Source organism: Pinus tabuliformis, chromosome 2_1 (assembly GCF_031772625.1).
Source record: "Pinus tabuliformis cultivar Carrire ecotype Pingquan chromosome 2_1, CPIR1, whole genome shotgun sequence".
Lineage (NCBI taxonomy): Eukaryota > Viridiplantae > Streptophyta > Pinopsida > Pinales > Pinaceae > Pinus > Pinus tabuliformis.
This window is the reverse complement of record NC_142299.1, coordinates 467,551,623-467,564,501: the sequence shown is the minus strand read 5'-3', so window position 1 is coordinate 467,564,501 and position 12,879 is coordinate 467,551,623. Positions and strand designations below refer to the sequence as shown.

General features: G+C 35.8%; 1 protein-coding gene across 1 annotated transcript in view; it reads right to left on the bottom strand.

Moving 5' to 3' along the window:
- Positions 1-12,380, bottom strand: part of LOC149200947 (uncharacterized) — a 54,969-nt gene extending 42,589 nt beyond the window's left edge. The window contains exons 1-2 of the mRNA XM_089401130.1: positions 12,231-12,380; positions 11,931-12,138 (exon numbers count right to left, since the gene is read on the bottom strand). Of these exons, the coding sequence (XP_089257256.1) occupies positions 11,931-12,138; positions 12,231-12,380 (358 nt within the window). The remainder of the gene's footprint in view (positions 1-11,930; positions 12,139-12,230) is intronic.
- Positions 12,381-12,879: the final 499 nt, after the last annotated feature.

Below are 12,879 nucleotides of genomic sequence, written 5' to 3'. Positions count from 1 at the left end.
AAGACCAATAGATATTTTCTTTTTAGGTTTCAAACTATTCTAGGACCAATAAATATTTTTTTTGCTTTTTTTTTTTTATTCAGTAAAGTCTATAAGCTTTACAAAGATAAATCAACATAAGAACAAATGTTTATTAGATATTGTTAAGATGTATATCTAAAACTTAGATCACACTACTTGGATTGGCAAAAATTTTAGCTAACATTACTTGTATTATCAACTAATCTTTTTACCATTAATTAAATTTTTTTGATTATCCAACCAATTGACAACTTATAATAAATCTTTTAAATTTCCATAATAATACAATAAAAAAATAAAAAATAAAAAAATTGATTAGCCAACCAATTGACGACTTTTAATAAATATTTTAAATTTCCATAATATAATAGAAAATAATCCATGATACAATAGAAAATAAAAGGTTTTTTTGATTAGCCAACCAATTGACAACTTTTAATAAATATTTTAAATTTCCATAATACAATAGAAAATAAATCTAGACTTGAAGAAAAAATTGATATATATTTAAAAATATTAAATATAATTTTATTTTATTTTTAAAAATTTATATATCGTAAATTTATAAAAATAAGTGATTGTTAAAAATTTAAGAGTGATTTATATAAATGATAGATTCTTTTTAATTTTTTAGATCACATATAAATTATGTTAAATATTTAAGTTTTGTTCATTTACAATGACATTATTAAACTAATATGATGAAACAATTTTTACTTCAACGAACCGAAGCGTAAATTATTAATAATAAAAACTACGTAACTGGATTAATATAGTTTTTCCTTTAATTTAATAGAAAACAAGTTCTGTTTTTTCAGATTTATTTATATAGGTGAATTTAATATTTTAATTTTAATGTGGGATGAAAAAATTATTTATTTTTTGAATTTGAAATTGGATAGAAATATCATAATTAAAAATATGAATTATTATTATTTAAATTTATTTTGATATATATATATATATAAAATGTTTGTTTGAAATTTTATTAAATATGATTAATAGAATAAAATTAATTTATTATTTCATTGGTTTAAAATAAATTTATATTATGCTTCATCTTTATCACTTTTTTTTATTGAACTTTCTATTTAATGTTTGATTACAATATTTCTTTTCAGACTAAATTGTAAATCACCTCTTGGTATAATAATTAAAAAAATATTAATAAAAGAACCTCATAAAATTGATTTTGTATTTCTTATTTCTAATATCTTATATATGATGATGATCATTATCATTAATGTCCACTAAGACCAATATGGTCTACATGACCTTAAAAAGGTAAGAGATTAATAGAAATTCTTCAACATGTTATTTCCATGTTAGAAGAGAGATATGAGAGAAGCGTTTCATACCATCATAGTTTTGTTGCCTTAACACGTCAAGAAGCTTGGTAGTGTGAGAAAGATTTAAAAAAATTGAATGGATTTGAATATAACTTGAGCAATATAAGAGAGAGTGTTTTTCATCTTCAACCCTCTTAGTATAGCATTAGTGAAACTCTTTCTTCCCATGGCATTTTAGTAAGAAACCAAAGGCAGTTTTACTATGAAGCTCATGAGAATTAATTCTTAACACTTGTGAATATAGACAAGTAATTTTGATTTTTGAAATTGAGCCTCTTTATAATATCTTAGTTTCTTTATGGCCCCACAACTTCTCTTTAAATTTTGGAAGTAACAATATTTTTAATATATTTAATAAATTAATTAAAAAATATTAAATAGTAAAAAGACTTCCACACACACACACACACACACACACACACACACATATATATATATATATATAATTTTTAATGCATGCATCTTCGATCAAGGTGTTGGAATTCTAGATGTTGGAGGAGGGGGAGCCCACCACCCCATCGCCTCTTATTGCATTTAAAAGGTGATGGCATGGCCAACCCACCCCATGCAACACATGCAAATAATTATCACCAAATTTCAATCTCATGAAAAATTCTCTCTACTCTAGTGCTATGGGATGAGAGACCTTGCTCTCCATTTTTTTCTAGTATCCCTAGGTTATACCTTTGTGCAAGTGGGACAATTCCTTTGAGTGACATGCAATGAGGGGCTCACATTTGCTAGTAAAGACACAAGGTTGTGGCAAAATTTGTGGGTTTCCTCTCTGGTACAGGAGATGACTTTTTCCTATGGTCATGGCTCAACATGCACCGATACTCTGAGAGACTTAGATTCTGGGTTCGTGGTTCCCAACTCATGTATTGGACGCTAATAAACAACAAAGGGATAAGCCTAAGACTAGCAGTGGAGGTATCACCTGGGGTGCAAATGAAGACCAAGAGGACAGACATTTCAAGATCAAGAGACATCAACCCTCATCCAACTTTCACAACTACATAGGTTCAGGTATGATGGGTCGGTCAACATTGGGTAATTATCTATTTGTCCAATTCCTTGGGTTTTGACAACATCTTCACTAGTTTTGTTTCTATTTTGTGGGTTCTAGCATGTAATTCTCTGAGCTTAGCAAGGGTGAGCAGTGGTTTTGTTGTTGTTGCCTCTCAATGGTTATTGGACCTTGTCTGGAATACTTTATCTATTCCCCCTTCAAAAGCCAAATTTCTTTATAAGTCATCAGAGACTTCCCTAGCAATCCATGCCACCCTAGATTTTACTTTTATTTGGTCTTCTCATCTTAAATTCCTTTAGTTTTTTGGGTGTTTTGGGGAAGAACTCTATCCTAGCCCTTAATTATTTGGTAAAATATGCCCCTAAAACAAATGCACTACCTCCATGGATCTTGGGACAAGGGTCCTCAAGGTCGACCACCAACCCAAGCCCAAGCCCAAGATGCCAATTTCATTTTCCACACGACTGCTCCATAAATTCCAGAGGAAATCCATAAACTTGAAGCCTTGACCATTAGTGATAGCCAAGACTACTTTGACTCAGAAATTCAAGCTAAGGTAGCCAATTGGGTTCCAAATCCTAGACACACCAAGGGAAGACAAATGTTAGACACACATGGAATCTGAAGAGACATGAATGATAGACCAATTAATTTCCTTTACTATAAACATAGATGTATATTTATAATACATTCTTGTGACAGTTGGATTCATCTTCCAACGTCTCTTGGACTCCTTTGACCGTTCATCTCCCACACCTTAACCCTTGACGAGTGAGGTGTCCAACTTCATAGCTAATACTCGAGCTCCATCATATAGAAATTTTGAATAATAAACACATATTCAATGGAGATTATCCTGATCATGTACTATTGCGGAATACAACACAATACATAAGCTCCTCTATGTTGATCATCAATTTAGCAGCATCAATAACAATAAAACATCAATAGCATGCACACATTAACATAGTATGTAACCCGGGGAAAGATTACTGTTGAAAACCCCAAACTATTTGTATATTAATGATTGAGAACATGTAACATTACATAGTCAATACTCCTCACAAGTATCCAGCACTATCTCCACCTGTTACACACAAACCAGCTCAGACTCAAACAAGTCACAAGTTCAAATCTTGTCCACTGCTTTGCCTGCCTCTATTGCATAAACCTGCTGAGAATCACTCACAATGGAAATCACATGAGCACAGGCTATTCTACTGGGAAAATCAACGCAATACTCATTGGCATACTCAATACATTGCTTGTGCAAATCATCATGCACAACTATAGTCACAACTGATAGCAATCTCATCCTCTAACACCTGTCCCTGTTGAACTGTACATGCACTGACATGCAACTGAGTTAACTGATGTATTCTTTAGTTGCTTTATGAGTTAATAATTAGTTTAACAACTCATCATTAGTCTATTTGCAGTGAGACTAATTACAACTAGTTTAACCAAGTCAAACAGAACACAACACCATGAACTCCACAATCAACTCCACCAAACTCAACTGCTTGAGTTCTAACTGAAGTCATGAATGCAACAACTCAACTGACCCACAAAGAAAGTGTATTTCCTTCTGACAGCTGCATGTGCCACATCTGTAGCTCAAACTGAAGTGCTCCAAGAGAATAAGATAAAGTTTATAGTCTAAATATTATTATGAGACAATAATATTTGACTTTTCTATTTTTGACTAGCAGTCTAAAAATAGACTCTGATCACTCCTACTGTGATCCAAAAATAGACTTTGCGCCATAATTGGCCTGCGGGCCCACTTAGTGAAGGTGACTCCTTTCCACTAAGCTCCATCATCTTGTTGCATTCTCAACACTCCCTCTCAACAAGATATGGATTATCAACAACCCCTATCCTACCTCGGTGGTATTCGAATTTGCTCCTGGTGAGCGCCTTCGTCAAGATATCAGCATCCTGATCCTCCGTTGGAATGTATGAAAGTAACATGATTCTCCGTTGCACACAATCTCTGATATGATGGTACCTGATGTCAATATGCTTAGATCTATCATGAAATACAGGATTAGCCGAGAGTTTAATGCAACTCTGGTTATCACAGTAAATCACAGTAGGATCCAAGTGAGAACCGAACAAACTGACCAGAATCTTCCTCATCCATATAGCCTCGCATGCAGCCAAACTTGCTGCCATATACTCGGCCTCTGTTGAACTGAGTGCCACGGATCTCTGCTTCCTGCTATACTAAGAAACTACTGTCGACTTGATACTAAAGACTCCTCCTGATGTGCTCTTTTTGTCCGTTGGGCTCCCTGCCCAATCTGCATCCGTGAAGCCACATAGCTTCACCTCATCCTCCTGTCTGTACCACAATCCATATCCCGATGTGCCTCTCAAATAACACAATACATGCTTGCCCGCCTTCCAGAAGAGCTTGGTAGGCTTAACCATAGCTTGTGAAAGCTGGTTAACTGCATAGCATATATCGGGTCGTGTATTGACCAGATACATAAGCGACCCCACCAACTGTCGATAAACAGTGGCATCCATTTCTTCTGCCGAAGTGGCATCCTCCTTCCTCCAACCTCCAGGAAGAGGAGTATCAACAGGCTTGCAGCGATGCATGTTGAACTTCTCCAGTATCTCCCGAGCATACTTACCCTGAGAAACAAACAGTCCACCACTGCGCTACCAAATTTCTAATCCCAGGAAATAATGAAGGAGGCCCAAGTCCTTCATCTCAAACTCCTTAGCAAGATCATCCTTGCATGAAAGTATCAACAGCTCATCACATGTTAGAATCAAATCATCTACATACAGTACAATGATAAGAAACTTACTCTCCACCACAATCTGGTATAGGTTAGGATTCGCCTCGCTCTTGGAGAATCCAAGTCCAGTGAAATAGCTATCTATCCGTGTGTACCAAGCATGTGGTGCTTGTTTCAACCCATACAACGCTCTCTTGAGCCTGCACACATGCGACTCGCTTCTGAAGATCTCAAAACCTTCGAGCTGCTCAATGTACACCTCCTCCTCAATGACTTCGTTGAGGAACGCAGTCTTCACATCCATCTGATGAATGTGCCATCCCATCTGCGCTGAGAGAGCAAGAATCATTCGTATGGAAGAATACCTTGCGACAGGTGCAAAGGTCTCCTCATAATCAATCCCCTCTATCTGTGAAAAACCTCTAGCAACAAATCTTGCCTTGTACTTCTCCACACTCCCGTCAGCTGCCTGCTTAACTTTGTAGATCCATCTCGAACCCACCACTGATTTCCCTTCCGGTCTAGGAACAATCTCCCATGCACTGTTTCTGACAATAGAATCATACTCTTCCACCATGGCGTCTACCCATGTGGGATCCTCCACAGCTTCCTCGAAAGAAGATGGCTTAGTCACAACACACTTGCTCATAAGAGCCATGTATCCAGTGTACCAATCAGGTAACTGTCTCTGCCTGCGTTGCGCTGTAGGTGGTCCTACAACTTTCTCTGCATCTTGAGCCAGTCGCTCAGCTTCTGTCAAGCGCTTTCGCCCTCTGATGGTTGGTGCTGCATGAGTGGTCTCTTCCACTCCATGAACCTTGTCCTGTGGCTGATCCACGTCCTGAAGCTCATCCTTAGGAACTAATAGCTCCTCATCTGCATACAAGTGTAGCTCCCTCTCAAGCGAACACTTCATGGCTTTCTCCTCCTGAAATTTTATATCCCGTCGCACAACAGTTTTACCACTATCTGGCAAATACACACGATAGTTGTGGGGCGTATCAGTGTACCCCACAAATATCCCAACCTCTGCGGTCGGCTCCAACTTCTTCTTGGCATCCTTTGTCACATGCATGTAAACGTTAGCACCAAAAATCCTCAAATGAAAAAGATCAGGCTTCTTACCAAAATAAGCCTCCTCGGGTGTACTCATGCCAAGTATCCTGTGAGGACAACAGTTTTGCACATAAACTGCTGTATTGCATGCTTCCGCCCACAAGTGAAGGGGTAGGCCCTGATCATGCAACATCGCCCATGCAGCACCCACGATCGTTCTGTTCTTCCGCTCAGCAATCCCGTTCTGCTGTGTGTTATGGGGAGCTATGAGCTCTCTTTGAATCCCTTCTGCCTTGCAGAAATCCTTGAACTCGTCAGAGATGTATTCACCACCATTATCGCTCCTAAGAGCCTTCACCTTCTTCCCCGACTCCTTCTCGACCAGTGCTTTGAATTCACAAAACTTTGAATATGTCTCGCTCTTCTTCTACATGAATAAGATCCAGCACTTACGAGAGAAATCATCAACAAAAATCACATAATACCTGTGTTTTGCTGTCGAAGCAACTGAAAAAGGTCCACACACATCTGTGTGAATTCTCTCAAGGATCGTCGTGGCGCGACTATCCTTCTCGTGAAAGGTGGCTTTCACAAACTTTCCCAAAGTACACCCCTTGCACTGATCTGACTGCGCAAGAGTGCCTTTAGGAAGCCCTGTAGTGATCTGTTACAGTATCTTCAAGGCTCCATGGTGAAGGTGACCCAATCCCTTGTGCCACAACTCGCCATCATCCCGGCTCACTAATCCTTCTGCCTTGCATGCCATTGTTGCGCATCCATCTACATGTAACTGATAAATCTTCCTCACTCGAACCCCTATCTTTCAGGTTTCACTAGTTGCTTGCTGCGCAGGAAAGCCTTTCCCTCGCTGAAAACAACATCATACCACTTGTCTTATAACATCGCCACAGAGATAAGATTCTTCTTCAATCCTGGAACATGCATCACTTCCTTCAATACGAAGGGTTTACCAGACTCCCTCTCAAAGGAAATGGTACTGATACCGGTCGCATTGTATCCACCATCATCGCCCATCTCAATGTGCACTCCAAGATCTTTGTCCTCCAGATGAAAAAACAAATCTCGATCTCCTGTCATGTGAAAAGACGCACCACTGTCCAAGAACCACACCGATCCCATCACACTTGAAACCAAGCATGCGATCAATGAAAAATCAAGCTCAAACTGCGAGGCTAGAGCCTCTCCTGCTGCAGATCCAGCAGCTTGCTTGTTCTTCTTCTTCTGCGGACAATTAGTGGCATAGTGTCCGTGCTAGTGACAGTGAAAACACTTCACCTTGGACATGTCCTGCTTCTTGCCTTTCACACCAGACTGAGAAGCTTTCTTGCTCTTCCCCTTCTTTGCTTTGGCATCGAAAGCGCAATTTTCTTCATCAGCTCCCTTTGATGAAGATCCGTCCGTGGTACTCCGCCTGATCTCCTCCTGCATAAGGTCTGACCACAGCCTTTCCCATCCTGGCAATTTCTCCCGACCATTGACAGAGTCCTGATAGGAATGCCAACTCTTAGGAAGACCAAGGAGAGCCAAGCTCACCAAGTCCTCATCATCGACAGTAACCCCCACACTTCCCAGCTCATCTTGACACTGAGTGAACTTCGTGAGATACTTGGGCATTCTATCACCCTTCTCGCATTTGATGTTTCTGAGTTTATCTTTGAGCGCCAGCTTCCTCTGATCGCTTTTACTTTGGAATAGATCTGTTAAAGCCTTCCACATCAAGTATGGAGAAGTCTTTCGATGCAGGGTAGACACAATGTGATCCTTCACGCCCTCCAACCGAATCCTTCGACACTTTGCTGTCTTCTTTTGCCAAGCATCAGCTTGAGTAGCATCAGTGGGCTTTGGGACATCAGTCTCTATGAACTCCTTCAGCCCGTTATCATCCAATACTGCCCCCATCCTGCCCTTCCATGCAATATAGTTTGAGCTGCCCTCAAGAGAATACTCCAATCGCAATCCATTGAAAGACATTGCTTCTTTGACACCAAGAAAACACTGCTGCAAATTCGAATTCCACCAGCTCCAAACTCAAACGCATCGGATCTAAGATTCGTGAGAACAAAATATTTCTCGTACATAGATTGACTGTATGGGTGTTTACCGAATATCTCACCTTCCAAAGGAAGGATGAATCCAAAGGCTACCTAGCCCGATTACAGACTCTGCCTGAAGAAATAGAATGTAAACACTTCCTGAATAGTAGATCTGATGATCAACAGCTCCGATACCATATAGAAATTTTGAATAACATATTCAATGGAGATTATCCTGATCATGTACTATTGAGGAATACATACACAATACATAAGCTCCTCTATGTTGATCATCAATTTAGTAACATCAATAACAATAAAACATCAATAGCATGCACACATTAACATAGTATGTAACCCGGGGAAAGCTTATTGCTGAAAACCCCACACTATCTGTATATTAATGATTGAGAACATGTAACATTACATAGTCAATACTCCTCACAAGTATCCAGCACTATCTCCACCTGTTACACACAAAACAGCTCAAACTCAAACAAGTCACAAGTTCAAATCTTGTCCACTGCTTTGCCTGCCTCTATTGCATAAACCTGCTGGGAATCACTCACACTGGAAATCACGTGAGCACAGGCTATTCTACTGGTCAAATCAAAGCAATACTCATTAGCATACTCAATACATTGCTTGTGCAAATCCTCATGCACAACTATAGTCACAACTGATAGCATCTCATCCTCTAACACCTGTCCCTGTTGAACTGTACATGCACTAACATGCAACTGAGTTAACTGATGTATTCTTTAGTTGCTTTATGAGTTAATAATTAGTTTAACAACTCATCATTAGTCTATTTGCAGTTAGACTAATTACAACTAGTTTAACCAAGTCAAACTGAACACCACTCCATCAACTCCACAATCAACTCCACCAAACTCAACTGCTTGAGTTCTAACTGAAGTCATGCATGCAACAACTCCACTGACCCACAAAGAAAGCGTATTTCCTTCTGACAGCTACATGTGCCACATCTGTAGCTCAAACTGAAGTGCTCCAAGAGAATAAGATAAAGTTTATAGTCTAAATATTATTATGAAACAATAATATTTGACTTTTCTATTTTTGACTAGCATTCTAAAAATAGACTCTGATCACTCCTGCTATGAGCCAAAAATAGACTTTGCGCCATAATTGGCCTGTGGGCCCACTTAATGAAAGCGACTCCTTTCCACTAAGCTCCATCATCTTGTTGCATTCTCAATACATCACCCTCCATTAGCAAATGAAAACACTCTTGCACAATGTCTTGAAGGAGAAGCTTAAAGATCACAATGATATAATCTCTTCCTTGAATAAAATAAAGCATGTGCAACATTACAAACACTCATGTCTTGTTAGTTTGGATGCTCGATTTTCTCACCTAGAAAGCCATCTAGAATGTGATATGAAACCTCCTACCCCAGGTGGAACCAACACTCGAAATCTACTCTAAATTACTTCATGTGACTCTTGATATTATATTTAGTCACTTGGAATTTGCCTTTTACTTTTTGTATCTCTATCTTTATTGATTGTCATAGTTATAGTTGTTATCATTTTGCATTATCTATAAGCTTATCCATGATCACTATATCTAAGTCCTCTTGAAAAAAAAATGTAATAGAACATAACATGAACAATGATATCATTTATTGTTATATAATTTTTTTTGAAACAATAAAAAAAAAAAAATATATATATATATATATATATATATATTAATATTTTAATATAGTTTTTAAAATTTTTTAAAATTTTAATTAACAATATATTTATGATAATAAAATTTGTATTTTTGAAAATAAATTTTATTAATCATATATATCATTTTGATGATTACAAACATGCTTGTCATTGTGCTTGAACTTGAAATTAAGTTTGATTTTGCCACAAATATTTTGTTTCTTCAAAATGCAAATAGGGGTTATATCTATTCTATGTGATTAATTTTTGTTAGAAGGAAAGAAAATTCTTTCTTTTATTATAACAAATTTATGTTTGATTAAGTTGCTCTTCTTGGATTAGCGATTTTTATTAAACAGATTTCATTATTTTAAAATTATTAATACTATTAATTAATTTAATTATAATATAAATAGTAATAAAATAATTTAAAATTAAAATATTAGATTATATAATTAAATTTGTATAAATTAAAAAAATATAATATAACAGATTAAAAAATAATGTGCTATTTTTATGAAATATAATTATAATTAAATAAAATATTCAAATAATACAAAATTCTATTATTAATGACCAAAATATATTTAATTTCTACTTTCTATTTTGAAATATTTATTCTTAATGAAAAAATTCTATCTTTTCTTTTAACTTTATAACGCCTATAAGTATAAGAGAGTTTATCGTCAATTTCAATTCTAGATATAGAGATATGATGTGCAAGGACTAAGATCACTTTATTATCAGAAATCAAATACAACAAGGTAAATTTTATATAAAGATTATATACATTTTTTTAATTACAAAATAAAAATAATATGATAATAAAATACTTGAATTAAATAAATTAAATAATATTATAATCAAGGAAAAATCATAATATTTTTATGTTTAGTTATATTTAATAAATTAGATAAATTAGTTTAGTTTATTTTAAGTTCATTATCAATTAATATTTTAAGTAAAAAAATTTACGATTAATTTTATAGATTAATTTTTTTTTTTTAATAAAATGAAAAGTAATTTGATTCCTCTCCATTCTAATGAAACTCGAGTTATAATAAATTTATACTAATATTTCTCTTTTAAATAAATTATTTTCCACATAAATACCAATCATAAATACCATAAATCCATAAATTATTTCTATTTTAAAATATAACTATTTGTATTCTTTTATTATTTTTATTTACATAACGTGACTGTACGAGCCTCTCCCAGCAATTTGATGATATTTCTAATTGATAAGAGGCTATTTAAATTTAGTAAATTAAATGTTAGGGCTTAGCTGTCCATACCACTCGCCTACCCTCTCCTTCCAAGTTACCGTCAAAGCTCCTTCAGTGCACCTCCAAACTATTTTCCATACGCAACTTTGGCATATATTAATTTAAGGACCTCCAAACTATTTTCCATACGCAACTTTGGCATATATTAATTTTAATCATTAGAAATATTATTACAGATATGGAAAGGATTTCGGTCCATGGCAGAACAAAAATTCGAAACAAGCGGTCAGCGAGGGTTCGAATCCAGCAACCCGACGAGCACTATATCTTCGATGGACAGGGTTTTCCATGGAACTGGGACGGGGGAGTGGAGTTTCTACAGTCTCTGAATACGCTAGCCATCTGCGACCAGAAATACAACGGATGCCTGCTCGGTAATGGAATATTTCATCCGTTAAGTTTTATATTTAAGCCAAGTCAATTTAATTCAGTTTGAATTTTGAGTGAGATTAATTATGAAAAATACGCTTTTCCGTCACGGGCTTGAATTATAAAATCCAAATAATAAGCTTGAATTTTGAGTGAATTAAATTATTAAAAATATACGTTTCAGTCACAGGCTTGAGTTCTAAGTTCTAAAATACAAGGTAAATACACATAAAATTAGTACGTAAACCAAAATCTAGAATTCATGCCTAGGGTTACAGAGATGCATAGGGTTACAGTCATATTAGAGTATCAGTAAAAATTCATACCTTTTTCTCCGATATAAACTCCTTCCCTTCTCTTCTTTGTGGAGCGTCCAACGCTGCATATAGAATCGATATTATGTTTCTGAAATCCAATCTCATTGTTGAACAACAACAGTGTAAAAGTTGCACCCACTTCACAGATATCTTTGCTCGTAATTACAAATTCCAACGAAGGTTTAACACCAGATGCATAGTTGTTATCCTCTGCATTCTGCAGTCAAACCACCATTTTTTAAGTATTGCACACCAAAAAAGATAAAACCTATTTGATAATTTGAAGCAGGTTAATTGACTAGGAAATACCTGGATGAGCTCCATAAGAAAATGAACATCCTTGCTATATAACTCAGCAGAGAGATGTCTAACCGCTTGGTGCAAATCTTCTGCGAGCGGTTTATCGGCAGAAAGCTTGGTCTTCCGAATGTGTTCAATGTGATCCCTAGGCGTCGCCATACCCGCTTGTGCAGTGATGCAAAGCAACCCACTAACAACTGGCAGCTATTGAACTGTGGGTGAATGAATAGAGTGGATAATCTCAGAGGTGGATTCGCGTTACTATGCTTCTGAAACTATATAATCTCACAGGCGAATTGGCGTTAGTATGCTTCTGAAAGTGTATATATGCTTACCAACCCTGTACTTGAAAGCATATTTTATTCGGAAGCGTCGAGCGGAAGATTTATAATAATAATAAAAAGAAAAAAAACATCGAGTCAGATCTGTACTGAAAAGTGATAAATTAATTGAAGCATGTTAATAATAATAAAAGTAAATCTAATAAATTAATTGAAGCATATTAATAATAATAAAAGTAAGCATAAATATTTCTTAGTAAATCTAATAAATTAATTGAAGCATATTAATAATAATAAAAGTAAGCATAAATATTTCTTAATGGGTTTTTGGACGTGTTTAATTACTGTACAAAGCATTAAATACTTTTCAATGGAAG